Source organism: Hyposmocoma kahamanoa, unplaced genomic scaffold (genome assembly GCF_003589595.1).
Source record: "Hyposmocoma kahamanoa isolate Upper Pololo Valley unplaced genomic scaffold, ASM358959v1 80, whole genome shotgun sequence".
Classification (NCBI taxonomy): Eukaryota; Metazoa; Arthropoda; class Insecta; order Lepidoptera; family Cosmopterigidae; genus Hyposmocoma; species Hyposmocoma kahamanoa.
Genome location: NW_020654051.1, coordinates 2,936,635 through 2,960,654, shown reverse-complemented (window position 1 = coordinate 2,960,654; position 24,020 = coordinate 2,936,635). Strand labels below are relative to the sequence as shown.

The following is a 24,020-nucleotide window of genomic DNA, read 5'->3' as shown; positions in this document are numbered from 1 at the left end:
ATTGTGTAGTTAACACGTAACCGCTTATATGTATGATTTGCTTCAATAAATTGCAAATTTCAAACAATTTTAGGGAGGCGTCACACTTATCAAGCAACGCCGAATCGGTCAAAATAAGCTTTTAAAAGTCCATGGTTCTTTTAAGCGTGCCGCTTCTCTACGAAGTTGGTTGCCATCATGGCTATCCTTATTTTTTTTAATTGCAGTGCATAAAAGGAAATGAGTCGTAAAATTGAACCAGTCTCTCCGATTCACAACGACTACGTTTCCCTTAGATTTTCCCATACATTGTTAGTTGAAGAATCCGGTATATGTTGCCTCTCATTCCGTGTTCAAAATACTGCAGTTTCCTTTCCTTTACAGTTATCACGTACCTACTTATGAAAAACTATGCTAGGCCATTGGGAGAACGATTGCCTGAAATTGCAAGTCGCAGGTTCGAATCCCTTTATAGTTCATTTCACCTAGCATGAGTATGGCGACGTTTTGAGATTTGAAGTTTCTAGGTATGTGGTAACGTGAAATGGAATGAAAAAATCGATTTAAATATCGAGATAATTTATAACGAAGAGAGAATCGATTTAGGGACAATATTTTAAAAACAAGTAATAAACAAAAGAAAAAAGATTCTATTATTATGTTATTAACTTACTAAAAAAACTACGCAACAAATAAAAAAATCAACAATAATCAAACAATAAGTCAACAACAAAGCTTAAAATCAACAACAACGAAACGAAATTTGAATGATTACTCCAAAAACGTTATGCAAAATTCAAAACAAAAGAAATCGACGCGCATACGACGTGTAGGTATGCAACTCGTGACGCGTGATACACAATAGGCCGATTCGCTTTATCGATTCTATGGTGTTAAATCTCTATGGAAAAATATTCCGCTTTTCGCATCAAGTAGTTGGGGTAATTTATTTTTATCTTTATCATTTTTTGTTTCTCTTTTTTACTAAAAATTAAAACTCCAACAAATATTGTTTGATTTTGGTATGTTACTAGCAATTTACTATTTCTTTTTGCAAGCTGGTGGAGAGATTAGTTCATTAAAAATAGCATCCATGCATTGCGAAATTTTGAAATGTCATAGTGCCCATCCTATATGAAATGTACTTATATTTGACTGTAAGGTTGGTTTAACAGCTGTGCGTACGGTCCGTACGGACTATCCACCTGTGGACCATCCGCATGCGTACACACCGCAGTGCTCTCAATCGAGTATTTAATTTAGAGAAAATTCACGGAAGACAGTCACGGGTGGCTTTTGCGGAGTACGGAGCAATCGGCGTCACTGTAAAACGATGTTCTAACTCCACACGTGGTACTCCGCTCCGGTGCTAGACGGACGGTCCGCACATAAATCGGCACTGTTCTGAAACCAACCTAATTGTTTCGGAACGTGTGAAGCATGGCGGACTAAAGGGTGGTATGATGGGTTGATTATGATGTTGAACCGATTGCTTCGATCCTTGTACCCGCGTGGTATGATGTTTATAGCTTGTATAGTAATGTAATTCATGGGACATACGTAATGGTTTGACCTGCCGTCTCTCAAGCGGAGGATCATGGGTTCGAATCAGGGCTTGCACCTCCTAAGTTTTTCGGAATTTATGTCCGAAATTTAATTTGGAATTTATCACGAGCTTTTCGGTGGAGGAAAACATCAAGAGGAAACCTGCACACATCTGCAAAGAAGTCCATCTGTTGTGGATATTCCAAGGATTCGAAGAAAGAAGAAGCGTTACGCTTCCACATTCATATGGCGAACGGTTATGGAGTTAGGACTTGGCCCTTTAAGACGAGACTGAATAGGCATTATTTAAGTGTGCATGCTACATCGTCACTTTCCATCAGGTGAGATGGAGCTCTATTGCTCACTTAAATTTTATATAATAAAAAAGAAACAAAACAATTTAATGATGTGTGTGAAGGTCCCAACACCGCAAGGGAACTACAGACCAAGTGAGAGGTGGCCCAGCATTGGGGCTATATTATTGGCTGACTATTATTCTTATAGAAATGTAAAGAAAACACGTTATACGTAGTTTAGTTTTCTAAGTATTATTATCTAGTGCATGTTAGAAAAAAGACATTATTATGCTGTTACTTACTTTTGTACGTTCAATATTTGGCTGGGTACAGTTAAACTATGCTTATTCAATTACTATATCTCAACTTGAAATACAACCTGTGTTCTAAAGCGTTACGTAATACAAAAGAAAAGAAAAGAAAAGAACGAAATGAAATAAAACATCCAAGATATCCTTAATCGATACCCAAGGCAACTGCAGCCGGAGGCTCGAAAACAAACCAAAAATTATTGTACTAATATGGTACAGGCATCAACCATGTCTAATGTTTATGCAAATCAACCCTATTTTTCTACTAAAGTTACAAAAGCTATTCATTTAAATGTTTTGAAAAAATATTACTGGTTTATCGAGTATTTTTCCGGATTTAACTCGCGTATATTTGTTTTTTTGAAACAAACCGACGTCTCGGGCCCTTTACAGGTAACCATACGACCTGTAAAGAAGGGCCCGAAACGTTGGTTTGTTTGAATAAACAAATATACGGCAGCGGGCGGCACCGCGTGTCATTAAACCGCTGAGCAATTTGCAAATTTTGTGATAAATGTGAATTTAATAACTAGGGCTTCAGTTGAAAACCAAAATTTAGCAGGTTCTTTGCAATACGTAATGAGAAATATCTCCATACAAAAATAATGTACAAAGTTAGATATTTCGTTTTGGATTTTTATTTTGACCTGTATTTCTGGATTTTACATGATCGGATAAAGTACATCCTGTAGTCACTATATTAGGTGTATGGTATATTTTTTGTTAGACCGCTATTTAATAGTAAATACCTAAACCATTTGACCTAGCAAAACAGTTTTTCCCGCTTCTCTTCCGGTGACTTGCCTTTAGTAACAATTGCTAAATCCTAAGTTCTCGATATGAAAAAGGTAAAATTACTAATTAATAGTTCAGAAAAGATGAGAATCATTCGATGCGAGAAACATAATCTCAGTACAGAGTACTAAAAAAACCGACCTCAAAAGTAGGTGGAATTCGTCGATTTGTTAAGTTTTATTGAAATATCCCCTAGTTCGCCACTATACAGGACTTGACACAGGAGATAACAAAAATCGGTTCTCACTACTCAAAGTATATTGAGAGAGAAAAACGCCTTGAATTGGAGAATAGCAAAACCAACCATTAAAATAATTGCTCCTTGTATTAAAATTTAGGCGCTATTTATAAAAATGAATCTTCATGCGTCAACAGCCACCCTTAGAGGTGGATGTTTTCTTCAAAATGAAATGGGACCACTATGGAGGTACCCTTTTTCCAACAATAAAGAATCATAAAAATCGGTTCACAAATACCGGAGTTATCGAGTAACATACATGCAAAAAAAAAACATACAGTCGAATTTCCTTCTCCTTTTTTTTAAGTCGGTTAAAAAGTGATTCACTTTACAAACAAAATTGGTCAAACGAAAATCGTGACCAATGCATTTTCTGTGCATGCATTTCATAAACGTGTACGAGCATTGATGCGTGTTGATGACGTCAGAGATGAGAATAAGTGTGTGTGATGTGAGCTGTGGTCTCTGCCTACACTGATGGGTAAAGTACTAAAAGTATGTATGTTTTTTATTACATTTGAGGAAAATTCATTCGAGATTCATAAAAAACGCGATTAGACAAAAACTACTACGAAATTAAACAAAAAATAATAATAATAACAAAATACAAAAGTACGTTATCGTCGCTAGTTACATGATGAGTCAAAGTGACGTTTTAAGACTTCTTTATTAACATAAGTCTATTTAGTTTAGGCGAGATACTGCTAGATGTCGTTGAACACTTTTTGTGTATTTTCCAAAACGCGCTATTAAACGCTAACAAAAATTTTATCACCTGGCGATTTACAATATTTGAATTGCAATTTGGACTCTGAAATAGCGGCTTTGGTATATAACTACTTAATTCAACTGGCGACCGTATTCATTACTCATCATCCATCCCCTTCATCACCAATGGAGGTAACTAACAGTTTGGTTGGAGAAAACTTTTTTACACAGATCCATTCTGTTTTATGATGATGTAAATAAACCATTTTCGATAGAAATAAAACTATTTTCTGATTTAAATCGTGTGTACTTGTTTATTCAAACAAACCGAAGTTTCGGGTTCTTAATTCTTGGTAACTAACTGAAAAAAAAAAAGAAAGAGTCAGCCGTGGCATAGATCGTAGTTTGAAATTTAAAAATAAATAACAAATTCTGGATTGTTAATACAATTTAAACTTTACCCTGTTGGCATATCGTTGATAGTTCAATACCTGTTAATGCCATTTACGACGTTTTGATATTATACCGAAATTTCAATCAACGTGCTGCCATCAAGACGACGAATTGGAGTTATTGGATTAGTTCTCCAAACAAGAAGCGACCATATTGCAGGGCTATACTTAACTTAAATTTTACTTTCGTTTCTTGCAACAAAAAACGATAAACAGAGAATTGAAAATTTATTAAATAAGATTTCCGATCATATGAAATACCACCACGGGTATCTTTTTTGGTGCGACCATCATTTTTGCATTCCAAAACAGCACAATAACGTATTTTAGAGAATTTGCACGAAAGAATGACACAACCATACCATACAAAGCGAAAATGGCGGACTGAGCTCAAGTAGGTCTTTCAAGACCTACAGTTGGCACGCGTCAGACCCTAACTAGCCACTTCTACTGTATTTATTGTTCTATGATCACGATTCTCTCGAAGCACAGTGGATTACACCGCTAGGTCGCGCGCTTGCGTTCCGTTTAGTCTCCATATACATGACTGGCTACGATATGTACATTTTTATTATCCTCTCTGTGTGTGTTATTTCCTTGTCCAATAGGTTCGCGGGCGGTCTGTAGGTTCAATAAAATTCGTTTATCATCTAGAGATTTTCACAATAATTCATTAGTAATGGAAGGTCTTTGTTAAGAAACATATTAAGTCTTAATAAATTTGATTTTTTTTCAGGTTGTTTTTAAATATTTTTAGGGCCAGAAATATTTTTAATAAGTAAATTCTAATTTTAAAGGACCATAACCCGTCTTACCGGTTGCTTTCTATATTTTTTACTCTACAAAGAAAGATACACATTTTTTTCAACCATTTTTTTTTTAACCGTGTGTCAAAATGTCAGCCCGGAGGCAGACAGAAGCGAGAGATACCATCAGATTACATACGTACTATAACGAACAGACGGACGGGTTTGTTATACATTTATAGTTATAATCAACTTAATTCCTTGCATTCGTGTTTCGATTCGAATGCTTTTGTTTTATGTGACCCTGGTATTTGTATTTTAATTGCGATTGAAGTTATAAAAAAAACTACTTACAAATAAATGAATGACTGGAGTTCAAATGCAATACAATAGAAGACAATACAAAACAATAAGAAACATGTCGTTTGAGTCAATGATTTGGCTACACAGGACTATAATGGACTACCACAACCTTCGCTGATATTCGGCCTAGTAAGTTTAGAACAAAATAGTTAACAAATACGTACCTCATACATGACTGAGCAAAACCACAATGAGAATTCTAAAACATTCTAGAACAACAACACTGGTACTAATTAAAATAAACCTGTATAACAACAATAAATATCATATATTAAACTCGTAAATTGTATGCTTACAAATTAACATAATGTTTTATTCAAGGTATTAATTAGGATTTAGTACCTGTAGCTGTGTTAGATCCTTGTGAAAGAGTTCATCCAGGGAAGTACTACCACCATACCTAATCTACCGCCTACACTAATATGTGCTTTACTGCGTTCTGATTTTGAAGGGTAAGAGTGCTGGTGAACTGGTACAGGCATGTGGGACTTGTCAACTTATATCTTAGACAATGACCCTAAATTCTTTGCGATTTAAAGCTCTGAGTGGCACTGCAACTGTTGAGGAGGCTAGTTTCTCGCTTGGCTAGATATATCTATAAATAAACAAAGATCTTATCCCCTACGGTCGGCAATGTATTTGTGAAACTTATACTTCGTATCAAATGTCTTTCTGTTGTGTTAACACCACCAACTCCTAACACAATTTCCGAAATTCCTGTTAAGCTGGTAACCCTTCCACTTTGCGTTCGAACTGGACTCTGTTCGTTCAGTCTCTTCCCATTACTCGGGTTATAACTAACTCATAAGTCAACGGAGCTATTCCCGTCCGCCCCGAGGGACCTTAATTACGAAGTGTCACTCGCCGACTCCCGCGCACATGTGGCTTTGTTTTTACGTTAATGAGAAACGGGGAACTTGCGATCAACGAGACAGTAGATACCTACTAAACAAGGAACTGTTTTGCTGTTAAAGTCGTTAAAGTAATATAAATAAACGGATTTCACTAAAAATGTGTAAGCAAAATCTTTAACAACGTTTCATCCTTCCTGATGCGAACGGCAAAAGAATGAAATACATGCCGGCGCATCTCTGTTTTCGAAAAGCTACAATTTAGGGCTATTCAAGGCTTACAGTGTATAACCATTTTGTAGGAAAACGCGTAACATAGTAGGCCACATCGTCTCTTAATAGTCGATACAACCTCAAATGGCTTTGATTGACTTCGCATTAGTGAGTGTTGAATTACTTTGGAAAATATATAGGTACATATATACTGTGTGAAAACACAATTCCTAAAAATTTTCACGATAGAAAAAACAAACTCACCTCAAAATTTTATAAGAAAACAGTTATAGTCAATAGGTACTTTACATATACCATTTCTTTTATATCAACTGAACTAAATAGGACACGTGTACTATACTGTATAGTAACATTTAAATGGCTTTGATTTCTTTTAAAAAAAAATCAAATCTGAAATAAAGCCAGTGTCCCTGCTGCTCGACCCAAGCAAAATAAACCGTATTAGTACGGGAAAAATTTGAATTCGAGCAGCGTAATATCACTACTATCATATACTATCGTATCATAACTAACCTAATCGACATTTTCAGCAAAATTTAGTTATTAGCATATCTAGGATCAGCGAAATTAGGTCTACAACCTTCTCTAATCGTTTTTTTATATATAATTTAGTTTCAGTTTTATTGTTAAGCAAAATCTAATATAATTTTTACTTACAAAAGATAACTTTAGGCTTAGAGGCCAATATCTCGAAAGCCACCGAAAATGCAAATGCGTTATTTAAGTCAAGGAGGGCAAATCAGGACTCCGATTCAGAACTCTTCGACATTTTAACCGAATCGTTCGATTGTATATCGTTCCTAAACGAAGGGCGCTTCTGACCTATTCAGAACATTCGAGTTAAACGTTCAATTCGGATTCGGATACGATATCGTCATCTAACAGCGCTTACGGAGTTAGTCGATGAAATAGATTATAAGAAAAACGAAAATCCTCCCAGTACATCAAGCTACACATTGACGTATCTTGTTCCGTTGCACTGTAGGCTATTTTCGAACAAAAATGTGTAGTCTGATGTGCCCTTGTCCGTACATTTTTAAGACTTTAAAGGCCTAAAATATAGGAATGCGTTTGTCTTGCATTAAAATAAATTAATAAAATTGAACAAAATCCAGACTTTATTTAAAATAATAAGATATTTCTATATTATATTCTTGCTTTGTAAACAATAGGACGTTCGATAACCGTGTTCTGAATAACGTTTGTAGCCTTTGCCGGTCGAGAAGTTCGAATAATCGTACGGGTGTGACGTCATTTCGGTTTGGTTTCGAATTCGACAGTTTGACGTTCGATTCGGGTGTTGTGAATAAAAATGAAATCAAATCGAATCGGTCGACAACTGAGTTATCGTAAATAATAATACATAATAAATAAATAACGCACACACTCAACATAGCCCCGCACTAGTGAAACCCTGTGTCGCGGGTGCCATGGACACACATATAGACAACCACAAATTACACCCAAACTCACGAGAGAAATAATTGTAGGCCATACAAATATTTCTCCCGGCCCGGGAATCGAACCGTGGGACCTCTGCGTGACAGTCCGGCATGGTAACCGTTCGGCCACGGAGGCAGTTGATCGTAAGGTTCAGAATCGACCCCCAAGTGAGTTTGCGGTCAAGCATTCGTCGAATATAATTTTTGTTTATAAACTTTGCTAAAAGTAGATCACAATAACTTGTGAGCGCAAGATATAGGGGCACCTTCCCTATCTTAATTCAAATATATGTATATATAAAAAAAACAGTTAATTGAACTCTATTATTTATGACTCATTTTCTAAATGGACTTTGGAGTGAAACTAATCTTAACCCTTACTGTGTATCCTGTAAAACCTGTCAATATTAATTATCTTTTTAATGATGCCTCTAGGGTTATTGTGCCATACAATAGTACCTATTAACGTAGATGCGTATATACTTTTTGTTTTATGTCATGAAGTTTCTAGAAGACCGAAAGACATCTCTTTTCTTGAGCCCATCTGCGATCGAACCATAAACAGACCCGTAAAATAAAATAAAATAAATAGAATTAAAATTTATTAATAACTTGCAAAGTTACAAAGAAAATAACCAAAACCGCTATAAAATCAAAATGATTTTATGTTGTCCAATGTTGCTTTCAATAACAAATCGACTTTCATATATTTTTTACAACATATTACAATAAATAAAAGTATAACTCTTAGGTTCACGGAACAGCACGCCCGTGCCGTTTCACGCTTATCCACCGAACATTCGTTTAATACAGCGCTTATTGTTATGTTCGCTCACTCGCTTCTGTTTATTGTTGAACCGAAAATGCTTACTGTTTACCAGCTATCGATGTTTAAAGTGAAATATTATATGTGATTTGAAGTACTATTAATGTATGTACATACACTTTTTATTAAAACTTGTGTTTGATGACTGGGGTTTTACCAGCGCACTTTAGCATCAAGCACATCGAGTGGGATCCCACTCTCAGTGTTTTATATCTCTGATTCTGATTTGTAATCTGGGCATAATAAATACTAATTTGTAGTTTCAGTAAAAGTACTGCTCTACGTGTTCACTTTTGTGCTAAAACATCTCACATTTAATAATAAAGTAACATGGTAATAGTTATACTTTTGGACATATTTCACCTTTAAATCTTCGAATTGAGGATTCACCACATTTATTCACACGGAAACGCCTTGAGCCAGTCAGAAAAACCGTTATGTCCATGCAGTAAGAGCGAAAAGGGGTTGCGCGAGATGCACAACGTCATTTTCGCTCTTATTACATTTTAATAAAGATTTTCCTGACCGGCACGGCTTATCGCCTCACTTATCGAATCTGTGTCAATAAGTGAGGCAACTCCCCTAAACGTAAAAAAAATAATCGTGTATCCTGGGGCTGGTTACCCAGGAGTCTAGCAACCTTTCCCCTCTGGAAAGCTAAATGTATTTTAGGCGGTAATAGCTGTACGCCTTCTAGTCACCGGAGGCTTCAACGAGACACATCGAAAAGTCTCTGACACAGTTACAATTTCTATACATTTAGTAGCAGTAGTGCTCCTTTGGGACTTGTCAAGTTATGTCTCAGGGTGACAGGCCCAGCGGCATGCCCCTCAAATTGAAGTGGTAGTGCAACTGTTATGGACAGGCGTGTCGTTTTAAACCAGGCGCACGACTTATTCGTCCCGTCACTTGATATTTAAAAAGAAACATACTCGTAGTGCATGGCGATGGCCAAATATTGACCATAATTTCATTAATTCTATAGATTTCTCCCGAAAAACATATCTTTGCTGCAAATTTACGATATTAATCACGATACTTGTCACCAGTGACGACAGAGAGTCTGTTTACGACCTCTTTGTCGGCGTTCGGCGTGCCCACACCGCCGTCGAACTCGCAGTACTCGCCGCTGCAGTTGGAGCTCGTCAACTGCAGCCAGAGAGTGCTCGTCACGGAAAAGTAAGTGTCATTAAAATGAAGCTGTTTTCTCAGATCTAAATCCCGTATGTTTCGGGTTCCTTCGAGGTCCCATGGCTGAATGTAAAGGGCTCAATGATTGCATTTTAAAAAAAACAACTATACGCGATTATCCGAACAAATGGACAGATATACACTTTATTGCTTACACACAAAAAAAAATTACTTCATTGAAAAAAAGAAAGTACATTTATTTGTTTACCACAAATTGCATAGGTAAGCAATATAAAATACTTGAAATGGTTTAGTTATTTTAACAATACTAGGGGTACTCATTAGTAAGGCAGATTTTCTTATAGAGAATGAGTAAGAAAGGGGTTGCCATTTTGTAAACAGATATTTAATTGTTAAATTCAGGCGTTACTTTTCGGAAATCCATATTAATAAAAATACAGGGTAAATGGTACTTGATTGCAAGTCTATGTTTAGGATGTACTTGGGATGATGCAATTTGTGGTTCACAGGGAGAGCAGCAAAATGGAGGAGGCGAAACTGGGCAAGTGCATGACGGAACAGCTATGCTGCCCGGACCAGAGGCAGATCATCGATGGACTCGGTATGATGCAGCCGCTCACCATCAAGACCGAGCAGGCCAAACGATCGTGCAATACCTGTCTTACTAACTCACCGAAAAAGGTTTGTTTCCATTTACTTTTAACGATTATTTTGTTTTAGCTATACATGGAAGCCGGGCTGACAATGGCGAACACGATTTATTTTTCATCTTAGTTATTTATTGATCGCTAAAGTCTAGCTTTGCAATATTTGCTGATTTGCGAGATGGTCCTTTACTACGTTTCTTGTACATGGATACAAAACCTTTCCGAGAAATTCACCCCAGGCTACGATTTTAATATTTTCGTTCTCATAGGTGATCCACACAGACGGTGGATGCAGTCGTACAAACCCAGTGACCTGGCTCGGCGTGACCGGCCAGAACGTTCAAGTGCAAGTGAAAAGAGAACCTCAACATCTGCACGTTTCGGAACTAGTGGCTGTCAAGCTGGAGCAGGCATCACCAGGGAACAAGCCTGAGCCACCTGCCATACCTGCTTCTTTGAATAATGGTTTGTTTAGTACTATGTAGTCCTGGTATATTGACTTTGATGTTGCTGATGGAGACTGCATCAAATAAAATAAAATAAATGTAGTTAAGTTGTATCGAAATACTTAGTGCATAATGTCCTGGTATTATATTTAGCCCATATTGTTATTCTAACTTTACGGAGGTAAAGTAGAAAACTGGCATGTTTTTGAAGACCAGACATAGAGGCTTAAACTTCACCTTCACTTGCCAAACGACATTTAACTCCGTCTTCCAATTCAATGATTTTTAGTTCAAGCTGGTTAATCAAAATCTTATAAATATTGACAATACATTAAATAATTTTGTTTTAATGCCTAGGATCAATTCCTGTTGGCATTGCGGTCGCTAGGCCAAAGGACAACCAACGCATGCACGACCTTGGTAAGTTTCCTTTATTTTTTTTTTACTGAGTTTTATAAAAGTAATACCAGGCCATCATAAAATAAAAGAAATCGAGAGAAAGACCTCGCAACTTTAGTACATAGAGAGCGATTTCTCAACACTTTAAAAAATTCGAATAGTTCCATTCACCTATACACTCACACATAAATATAATGTTCGCTATGTAGTGAGCGGTATAGGTATTGAGTGACCTCAAAACGGTATATCTCTTTGGCGCCGCAGTTCGCGGCAATCTCTCACCGTTTCTGCTGCCCTGGTAGCACTATGTATTTACTGTGATGCGCTTGGTAATGAAAAAAAAGTAAATTGAGCATCATCAGAGGTCGTCGATTGATTACTTGTCAATGAAATGACAATTTCGACTCTATTCCGCTGAAAACAAGTATTACTTTCCAAGTACAAAATACTATGTAGATAAGGCTATGTTTATTACAGGTTGCTCCACTTTCGCTTCAATAGCCAGTAACTAAACCTAACGTCGCTTTTTTGCGGTTTTTATTACCAATTATGAAAGGATAAAATTTTAGTTTTTAGGCCATTAAACTTGATGAAATATAGCCCAATCAACGCGTTTCGATTCGAAAGGAACGCGATCGGGTGGTGTAAATCAAACGTGTGGTAATTGATGGCTGTTGTCGTATCCGTTATTGGGATCACGTGATGACGACGACCGACCGACCGACGACGACGGTCCGACTCGCTCCGAACGAAATAGGGCAAAGTCGAAACAATTAAAAAAGTATCTAAATAGTTTTAAAAAGGGTATAATTATTTAAATATGTAGTTTAAATTGGCGTCATGTCCGTTGGACTCTAACAAAGGTTATTCTCAGTTTTTTAAAAGCATTTGTTTTTTTTTGTGACCTATGCAATATTACAAAATATTCAAGTTGAGTTTTATGATGGCAAGTTTTTCATAGTTCTTAATCATTCTAAATCCCACACGCCATCTTATGTTATTATAAATTTGAACTAAACAGTTTAGTTATTTATCCATTCGTATTTTCGAGTTAAATGAATTCGGGTATGCGGTAAAATGATTTGTATCTATGAATTTATAATGTTGTGTTTGAGAAATTGAACTATTTAGAGTTTATTTATTTTACAATCACACTTTTTGCGTAGTTGTAGAATTTTCATAACTAAAAATTACGTTTGCATAATTTATTGTCATTTTTAAATTTGTTATGACACAAATGTTTTTTTTTCTGGGATACATTCCGATCTTCCTTCGAATATTTGTTTTCTGAAAGTAAAGATGTCAAATAAATTTTGTGTCAGCGTTAGTCGGTGAAAACAAAACCAAACGCATTTTCTTAAAACGTATCTGAATTATCAAATACGGCTAGAAGGCTCGTTCAAATCAACTTCAACCGTTTAGCTACTGTCCAGGAGCTTGCGTGCTGCACCACACTTACAAACGCCAATTAAATTTCTAATGCTTTAGTATTTACATTGTGAGTATCTTGACTTTGAAATATGAATGAGAAATCATTTTCATTTCGAATACTTAACTTTTTTAAATTATAATTTCTTGATAGATATTTTTACGATGACACGGACACCGTAAATAAGCAAATATATGTAGGACTAGCTGGTGCCCGCGACTTCGTCTGCATAAGAGCCTACTGTACTATAGGTAGTAATTTTCTTAGTTTTATGGTTTTTCATACAAAATTGTGTCCCCTATTTCATCCTTTTTAACCGACGTTATAAAAATGGAAGAGGTTATACGTTCGGCTGTATGTATGATCAGATATCGCCGCCAATTGTGGACCGATTTAGAAAATCTTTCTTTTGTTTGAAAGGGTATACTCTCGAGGTGGTCCCAGATGCTGTTCTGGGTTCGTTTTGGCTATCACAAATTACTAATTATTTTTCACAAATGAAAATCGACTTTTCACTTGAAACAATACGTGTAATCAACAAATCACCGTAACCATGACAACCAGAGAAGAAAAAATAAAACGTACAAAGGAGTCCGTAACAGACCCATTGTCACCAAGAAGTCAGAACCTGATGAGGGGATCCCATGGAAATTGAAAAAAGCCGTTAAGCAAATGGGTCGGTTTTCTTTTCAACGAAAAAGTTACAATTATTAAGTATTACTTTTACGACAAAAAGCAGCCTGCGTCCTTCTTAAAGGTCACATCTATCTCTAACCCAAAATGATGAATTTTGGGTTAGAGATAGATGTGACCTAGATATATACTGATATACTGGTTCAGTGGTTTAGGCATGAAAACGGAACGGACAGAGACTTTCACACTTATAATATTAGTGGCACCGGGCAAGCAAAGCATATAGCTCGTAGAATTGACGGCCGTTGGGGCAGAAAGGTTCTCGAATAGAGATTACGAAACGGAAGGCGTTCAGTGGTACGGCCCCCTACTAGATGGACGGATGGCGTGATAAGGGCCGCGAATAACCGATGGATGCACGTCGCATCCGACTGGCTAGTCTGGCAATCTTTGGGGAGGCCTATGTTGAGCAGTGGATGTCTACCGGCGGATATGATGATGATCATATGTTGACGCAACGGGTAGTAGGCGAATTAGAGATTGTATTAAAGCTGAAATTAATAAGCATACAGGTAGATCAATCTTTTGCCTATCTTCTAGCTATAAGAACCTCAGAGTATTTCCTTTGTTGGTTTCTACACAAGAGCATTGTGAGTTGGAGAATGAAGGATCAAAAATTTGAACACAAAATGTCTATTAAACTGTACTGATAATTAGCAGTAGGTCAGTGGGAGAATGGTTGCGACTCAATCGCGAGATTGACGGTTCGAATGCCTTTGGCTGGATGCATCTACGACTTTAAAAAGTTACGTACATTTGAGAACATTTAGTAGCAAACCTCTTAGTTATTATGGACAAAAACATTGTGATGAAACCTGTGTGTTTCTTTCCGAAACAGAATACTCAGGCATAATTCTATCATAAGTAGATTCTCCTGAAAATGCCAAACAAAATATTCCATATAATGTGTTCTGGAGTTTCGACGCATAAAATATTTGATTGTATTGTATAAAATATGTATCCTTTCACATAATTAAGCGAATGAACACTGTGTAGTTGAAAAATCAATAAAAAGTTATCTATATACGTTGCGACAGCAGCAATATTATGACAAGAAAGTCGAAAACTCAATGCACAGAATCTTATAACAGACACATAGAAGAATTTCGTCGACTACGTTAATGCGACCTGTAGCTCAGATGGAAGAGCGACGGGGACGGAATCCCGCAGGATTAAAATTTTTCTTTTTGTTCTTTTTTTTAGAATCATTTATTCCATAGGTAAAATAAATCTACACTTGAAAGTGTCATATTTAAGCTACTCCTCGTTCACTACACTGACTTCCCTGAGAAGAACGAGCAAGAAACACTAGGGATTGCTCTTTTCAAATAAACTTAAATGCTATGGAATACACTTTGAATCAAATTTGTGTGGATTCTGGAGCCACGTCGTCTTTCCATACATCTTTATCTAACACGTAGTCTTCAATTTTGTAATATGACTTTTCAATCAAAATATTTTTAATGTAGTTTTTGAACATAGGAAATGATAATCTTAATATATGCTCCGTTCAATCATTGTATTTAATAATTATAGCAAACTAGTGGAGCTATTTGTCAATTATAAAAACAACTCAATAAGAAAATAGTTATTTGATATGGCAAGACTGCAAAGTTGTCGTTTGACTCGAGTGCTTGAGGGGTTCAAAAACAGAATCCTGAGCGTAGCGAGGGTTTTAAAGCACGAGACGCAAAACAACTTTGCTGCCGAGGGAAACACACAACTTTTCACCTCACTATAGCGAGGAAAATCTTAGATGAAAGAAAAACAGTTATACTATAACAAATCATTTTTAATAAACAAAATTAGTTATCGTTGTCAATTTCGATGCAAACAATAATAATAAGAATAAAATATCCCAAAGGATTTATATTACATGAATAATGTACGACGAATCGCATAGTTGAACGTGTCATTATGTTTTTTTTTTCATCGAAACAAAATGTTAGGTGCACCACAGTCCATCGTCAAGCTCGAATTTCAAAAACCTTTTCCACGCTAGCGCGGAAGAAACGCTTTTGCGCGCAGATTTCTAATGAGAAAGAAAGCCTTTACGAGCTAGTGCGGTGAAAAGAATATTTATAATTTTTTTTTTTGCAGTGGCAATTTATGTCTATTTACATTCCGTTCTCCGATTGGTTTCCACAGAAGTGCCTTACACCGAAGGTATTTTTTCTTACAAAATCGCCCTTTAAAATGTTTGGAAAGACCTTATAGATATACCACAGTTTATGTCGAATAATGCTTATTATAAAATGTAGTATATAAATACTATACCTACATGAGTTGCCAGCCCGGCCTGTAACATCTGATTAGCATATAATTGTCGGATATGCGCAGTTTTATGCTATAAATCTCATTTGCAAAGGCTACGCATATTGTGGACGAGCTGTAACGTAATGATGTTACCAAAGTAACTAGTATTATAATATTTTATTTATAAATAAACTGGACTCTTTTCATCAGTCATACATGTGTATAAGAAACACATCATGAACTTATGAATTATGATAATCTTTGATTTTTAAAAAGGTCTTAAGTTTATGGAGTTCTTAGGTTTTCGCGGTTGTTACATATAGGAAATGAAACTATTTTTCCGGATTTAAACCGCGTATATTTGTTTTTTCAAACAAACCACCGTTTCGGGCCCTTTACAAGCCCCATGGTCACGGTTGACTGAGGTGGTACAGTCATCAACCAGTTTTGTCTAATATTTAATTGTACTGTAGACGCAATTTAAATCCAGAAGAATAGTTTCATGTCCTAGGACTTAAGTTTATTGCTGTGTTGATGTTACTTTTACACGACGCAAAATGTATTCTCATGAGAGCTTCTTCTAGTTTTTTTTTTTAATTGTTGTTATACAATAATAAAATTAAACGTGCGCTAGTGTAGTGAGGTGCTACTCTATGTATACGTGCGGGGGTGAAGGGCGGTAGAAGGGCGACATATTTTACAAGGCTTAGCGGGATCATTGGGTTACTTTAGTTAGCTCGGTTAGCTTAGTTCGAGATTTGTACCGAAGTACGAAAAGATGCCTCAACTACGTGAGCTAAGCTTCGCTTCGTTCGCGGTGTAACCTGACCTTTAGCCCCTAGAGCGTAAAATAAACACTTACCCCAAACATATTACACATTTACTTACTTTACGATTGATTTTTTAAGATTACTTTTTAATTCCACGTATTCTGCTTTAACCCACATACAGTCCACTGTTGGGCCACAGGTTTCTCATCAGAGGGTTTTGACAACAACTAATATTTTTAAACATGTCTTATATTTACGGTTATCACGCTGGGCTGCCACGCAGAGGTCCCGGGTTCGATTCTTGGGAGAAATATTTGAATGGCCTAAATTTTTTCTCTCGTGGGTTGGGTGTAATTTGTAGTTGTTTATGTGTGTGTCCATGGCACCCGCGATACTGGGTCTCCTATAATATACTATTTATTTATTATAGTATTTGTGCTACGCTAAAATATTTTAAAATTTAAATATCATTACAAAAAACAATTCTAATTGTATATTTTTTATTTCAATCGCATTTTTGTTCTGATACCAAGTGACAGGTCGAACAAGTGCGCCTGGTGTTAAGCAACAGGCCTGTCCATAGCAGTTTCAGTGCCACTCAGAGCTTTAAATCGTAAATATCTGAGGGCTCTCCCACTGCGCCTGTCACCGTGAGACATAAGTTGACAAGTCTCATATGCCATTCTCATTCACCAGCACTCTTACCCTTCAAAATCAGAACGCTATAATGCTCACATTACTGCTTGGCGGCAGAAAGAGGTAAGGTGGCAGTACTTCTCTGGACGAACTCTTTCACAAGGAACTCTAATGCTATTAAGTAATTGTGTTTATTTTAATCACCTTTTCTCATAATTTTCCCGCCAACAAACTTGGCGCATTAAAAAAAGTAATAAAAAAAAATATTTTCAGACAAATAAGTCCATAGCATATTAGTTACAAAACCTTAAGAAGTATGTTAGTAACATGTACGTTAAAAAACAAAAAATATGAATTTAATGATATACGGATACAATGTCTTTATAGTAATAACAATAATAATAACAATATTAATACTACTGTTTGAGGCCATGGGAGATGCGAGAGTCTAAAATAGATGTCCGAAATAATAATAATAATAATAAATTTTTCAATTCATTTATTTTTTTATACCTATTTTATAATTTAAAATTTAATTGTAAGCAAACAAGGAGTGAGTGTATCTCGGATGAAGAAGTGCGCATAAGGGATTAAGCTAGTTGGTAGTGGCCGATCTATCGAACTACAAATTTTCTAACATGTAGATCGATATATCGACCACATTATAGATTTAACATTATAGGTTTTTGTTTGACCGGTATACTAAGTACATATACTAGTTACGGTACCGAGTATGTACTCCTCACTAATACCTAGTATAACTAAAGTGTATAAATTAAATGTCAGCTTATGCGAGGAACAGGAAAACCGCAATTATACCGATACGGCTCAATGGTTCCAAGCTCCATTTAAATATTATGTAGTTAGATGTGTTGGGCCATTGTATTAGCCATTTTCAATATTATATTTTAATAATATGCATTATCTATTCGTGATGATATCTCGATGTTTGGAAAGGCTCATAATAATCGAAGGCGTGTAAGGACCTGATACCGCATTGAACCATCATAGCTGAAACTATTTTTCCGGATTTAAATCGCGTATATTTGTTTTTTCAAACAAACCGACATTTCGGGCCCTTTCCACGAGTCCCATGGTCACGGTTGACTGAGGTGGTACAGTCTTCAACCAGTTATGTCTAATAATAATGCAAACCACCCTATTTTTTTTTCACTATTGTAACTATAGTTATTAATTAAATACCTTATTTTTAATTTTACAAAGAAAACATTCCAATTTACGCTACATTAAGTTTTACAAATTATTTTATTGAATGAATTTTTATTAAGTTCAATTTATCATTAATTAATAATAGAAATTAGAATAAACTAAAACATATTAATTAGTACAGTAGTCTTATGTCTGTTTGGGATTTTTCATCAGAGGAAATACTGGATCCCAAACTGGTGGTACGGAGAAACAATCTTCCCTGTTGAAATTAGGATATTTTTTTTAATTTCAATGGCCTCTGATTCAAGGGGCAATGTATACTTTTCTATAACAAGATTTCTGTTGATACTCATTTGCCATTTACGAGGTTTAACACTATAGTAAATCAAAAACCGTAATCTGAAGGTTTATTATGACATTTTTTGCGTACTTGTCTTACTTATTATTAATAAGTATACAATACGTTTGCATGTCTCATGTCTAAAGCAATTCCTATGTTAAGTCTTCTATTGAATGTCAAGATGTTTGGCCACCATGATATTCAATTATTTTTTGTGAAATTACTCCACAGTTTGTTATAATTATTAGTACAAACATCGAACACTTAGAAATAATTCCTTCGATCCGGTCGGATTCGAACCGACGTCTTCTAGCAAACCGTGCCAGACGCTACTAAGTAAGCCACGTAACTAACCAGCGGCCCTTACAATATTTTCTATGTGCTTGTTGTCGGATCTTTGTATCTGGTTTGTAACGACTTTTTAGCCCTAGCGTTATCTATGTGAAATCTATGAAAATATTTCGTCAATCGTCATTCGGATCGAAGGAGTTTTTTCTAAGAATCATCGCACTGTAAATCACCTAAATTCCTTTGCTCTTGTGTACAAAAAGAAAATTAAAAATTGCTAGAAAAAATGTCATTTAGGATCGCTGCTTAATCAAATACCATCCTTTGCCTTTATGCTCTGTATACGAAAGTATAAATATTTTTAGAAATTAATAATTTACTGAGCGAAAGTTGTCCTATGTGTTATTTAATATAAAAACTATTATTTTCTAGCAGCTAACGTAAAAAAACACTTCTAATACTGTTGTTGAACACATTTAGTGCTCACGTTTAAATAATAGCTTTACACCCCTATTGATTGATAAATAGGGAGGTGGGTCGAATATTCGATATTCAGAATATTCGGCAAGTTTACCGAACATTCATATTCGGCAGTCTAGTAGGTAATAATGCCAAACTTTCTACCGAACATACTTAATTAAACATTAATTCGAATTGTTGTACAAGTTTTTTTTGTAAATTGTTTAATTCTTTGATATATACATAAAGTACAAACAAAGAATTACAATTACTGAAAATATAAAAATGACAAGTATGAAAATAAATCGTTTATTTATTTTAATGATATTCACAACACGCACTGCTTGTTATTTTGCGATTCGGGACACAGCGCGTCAAATTTACTGAACTATTCGGTTGAATACTCGTTCCGGTAAACTTGTTACCGAAGATTCGGCCGACTATTCGTATTCAATAAAATCTCGATTCGGCACATCACTGTAGGTACCTACTTTTAAACTTAACAAAGATGCTTTCAAAATTTAAACACCGGTATCGCCTATAGTACACTACTTATTTTTGCGTTTTGTCGCATATATTGGTGGTGACCAATATATACGACAAAACGCAAAAATTTGTAAAATAATATATTGAACGCTATATATTTTGGGAATAGTGGAAAATCAATAAATAACTACAAACGTTAAGACATTACATTTGTGACAAAAAATAAAAGAAAGGGTCCATTTTTTACATTAAATGTACTTTTTTTGCAGCAGACATAATTATATCTATTTCGATTGTTTTGGACAGAAGTGCGTTATTTATGTAATACCTCCTAATTGTAGAAACTATTCGTCATAATTTGAAATGAAAACGAACGCGTAGTGACTAGCATGGCGTATAATCGTTAGTTATGTCAATATTCCAATTAGCCTTTATTGCTCATTATTCCCCGAGGGGCGAGCAGGTGTTCTCGATTCGTTATCGTGACAAAATCGATTAATTTCATCGATTACGTTTTTTGAAAAGCCGCAATGTGTTTGAATTAAATCAAACGGTTTCTGCACATTCTTGTTCAGCTTTGCACATTGTGACAAATATTTCCATGCTGCTTATCCGGGAAAAAATATAAAATTTATGTTTAAAATACTTTAATTTTTCAAAAATTAAACTTTTCTTTCGGAAGTTCGTTTTTGGTTTTGCACGCCCTCTCCACTTATTCCATCCCCATTTATTATTTTTTGTATGCCTCGTGATCAATGTGCGCAGTAAAGTGTATTTTCGTCGATACTATTTTCAGAGACCTTCACTTTTCCAAAAAGTCTTTGGTGATCAACTTATCCTTTCATGTTACCCTATATAAGTTTGTTGGGAAACAAGTATCTCAGTACGGCTTTTCGAATGTTGTTGTTTGTTGTTATTGTTTACCGTGTACGGTTTCTTGTGCCATGTTTTGTAAATTTCATTAACATTGTGCATATATCATTGCAGAAATTTATTAAAACGGCGATCGTTTGTTAGATTTGCAAATGAGCCCATTGTAAATGACGAGCAGGTGCTTCTGATTTGTAAACAAATGTTACATTGGATATTATACTATTTCCATGTCATACATGAAATGTTTGATAGGATTCGTGTTTCAAAATACGAAATAATGTCGTCGTATTTAGGGAATTTGTTTGTGCCATATAATAGAGTTGTTATTTTCACATCACATCATATTTGTTAACATTTAACAAACAACTGTTTGACTTTATGCTGTCCTGGTACAACGGTGACACAGATAACTGTCTAATATTATTTGTTTCACTTGGTTTCACTGGTTTTTTTTACGGTTTAGTACGGATGTGGTATTTTTAACAAACATACATAGTGTATTTTGCTAAGTCATTTGCGGTTTAATTTCTTTCTTCGAGGACTTGCACAAGATAATTATTATTTTTAATTTCCCCTACTTATAGAGTGACACTATATTTCGTTCAAACAAGATTCCACTTTTATATGAAGACCCAGAACCCACCTTTTCGAAAATTGTTTGTCGCGTTTGTTCTGGATTCGTGTGTCCAGATTGTATTCTAAACGCAAAAATCGATTCATATACCACCCTAAATCTCCCCTTCATACATCAACCACGCCATGCAATGATCACATCGTTATTTTATTATAATCAATCGACCTATACGAAAAATATCTTCACCGTTACAAAATAAAGTTGACTTTCAACTACCAGAGCAACATCAAACCGGAGAGTACTCACTAGTATTTCGTAATTATAACACATTGCGGAACGAATCGCTTTGTAAATACAAAAATAACACTTATCAATTCGAAATAGAGTTTACTATTCCGTGTTATTGATCAAAGTATAACGATACAAAAGCAAATAATGTGGACAAGAGATAATAACGCAGCAAGTGGTCCCAACATGTGGGTTTCGACGGAAATAATATATATTTTTTGATTTATTCGGCGCTAGGGCCGCTGGAATAAGAGCGAGTCAACACTTTTATGTTTACAGCTCGGATGGATTCTGGGAAACGTTCATTAGTTTACGGACTCGGTTGGCGGAGTCAAGGATATTTGAACGCCGCAACCGCGAAACGCTGCGCAAGATTCATTGGTTTAGATCGCGATATCCAATGTTTTCATAGAATTGTTTGTAAAAACTTGTCCATGTTTCAAGTACGTGTAAAAATAAACATTCCGGAATCTACTTTATTTTAATATGTAGATAAATAGCTTGTTTTCGCAAGTGACAGGATAATAAACAAAGTTCAAATTAAAATTTCCACGTGCGAAAATAATGTAATTTATCACGTGTTAGTTTGGATTATTTATACCGAGATACTAAGTTTATAGCGAATGGTTATATTCTAAAATCTCTATCATTGCAGACATGTGTTCGGATGAGTAACACATCAGACTTTTATATAATCACTAACCCATATCCCACTGTTGGTCACGGGTCTCATGTTTAGAACACAGTTCGCCACGCTCATCCAACCGGGCTGGGGACTTAACACGTTATCCAAGGGTTGTGAACCGTCTTCAACATGTAGGTTTCATCACGACGTTTTCCTGATGCTAAACATTCCCAAATATACATTACTTAGGAATTAAAGTCATAAATTGGTATGTACTTATTGCAACAGGGAACTGTCTATTGAAGAGCTATTGCTCTCACACTAGTTTACCAACGCACAATGTGACAAATCCGAAATATATTCTCATAGTAATGAAGGAACCACTTGAAATCGGTAAACTGTTTTAACACTACTGCTCATTCTTAAGCGTAGACGAGAAAACCAAATTTGGTTTTCTCATCCGTGTTCGTTCTAGTAGAAAAACGAGTAAGAGACTCGAGAAACTTCTGCTTAATAATAATAATATAGTAGTTTATATGACTGTTACATAATCAAAGACTTTATCTACTCACATATTGTAAGCTCTCTGTGACTGGCGAAATGGCAGCAAATAAAAAATTTTCTCACGCATGTCACACAACCGTAGTTTTTATTTTTGATTCATAGACAAACTAGAATCGGCCCCAACTATCATATCGCTCGATATCAAGTAACGTGTGAAATTGTCAAAACTGCTTGCTATTGACATTTCTTTTCGAATAAAACTTCATCTCGACTGAAATTAGAATTGAGGTCCAATCAAATTGTTTTGTTTTTCAGAGATGTTCGGAATTTGAATGTATTATTAACATCGAATACTGTCGAATACAATAACATTTTCACAGTTAAGGAATTTGTTCTAACAAAACAGTTTACCTTTATGCTGGTCGTAATTTTCGGTTTTTGAACACATTATAGAGAGTTTATGATATGTAGATAAAATCGTTTATTACAAAAAAATACATTTGGCTACAAATTCAAAGTCCGCCAAACTGCAGAGCAATTTATTGGTGGAGACGCACTCTCATCATAAGCAATAAACCTATATATATATATATATATATAATAATCTACCTATCGTACGTCATCAAATACACTCACATAGATATATCAGAATCAACAGTATAAAGCTTAGTCGTCTGAGATTTGTGATAACAATTTCTTTTTAGCTTTCTTTTAAAAGGTTAATTTAGTAAATATTGACTGAATGTCTGTCTCTTCACCGAAGTTAATTTAAAATTACCAAATTTTAATTCCGTGCCATCCATTTTTCTTTTCAATCGTAAATATACCTCATGTCTATTTTATATTGGCCGGCGCGCCGTGCGGTGCGGCTCCGTGCACTGGGCACACGGCATATTTCTAATCACAGCGATGGCGGCGGTGCCGGTGGTTCGGCCCGTCACAAACATTTGGCGCGGTTCCCATGCGACCCCCAGGGCTGCGCAGCACTACGCGTGGTTATTTTCGTATATTTTCTTAGATATGCTCTCCTGGTTTATTTAATCCTGTCACATGTCTCTTTCTCGCAAATGAAGAAGAGATAAACTGAAGTTAAATTTAGTTTAATCTAACCAAAGCGCGTTCGTCTGTATCACATTAAATAAAAGTAAACTAAATTTATGTTTAGTGCATCTGTCTCTTTTATTATCGGTAAGAAAAGG

The 24,020-nt window shown here is 35.6% G+C and overlaps 1 protein-coding gene across 5 annotated transcripts in view; it reads left to right on the top strand.

Moving 5' to 3' along the window:
* The window catches only part of LOC113233881 (protein winged eye), a 55,523-nt gene that overhangs the window by 4,832 nt on the left and 26,671 nt on the right, over positions 1-24,020 (top strand). For all 5 annotated transcript variants that reach the window (XM_026469106.1, XM_026469107.1, XM_026469108.1 and 2 more), the window contains exons 3-6: positions 9,836-9,965; positions 10,448-10,619; positions 10,855-11,050; positions 11,389-11,451. In XM_026469106.1, the coding sequence (XP_026324891.1) occupies positions 9,836-9,965; positions 10,448-10,619; positions 10,855-11,050; positions 11,389-11,451 (561 nt within the window). The remainder of the gene's footprint in view (positions 1-9,835; positions 9,966-10,447; positions 10,620-10,854; positions 11,051-11,388; positions 11,452-24,020) is intronic.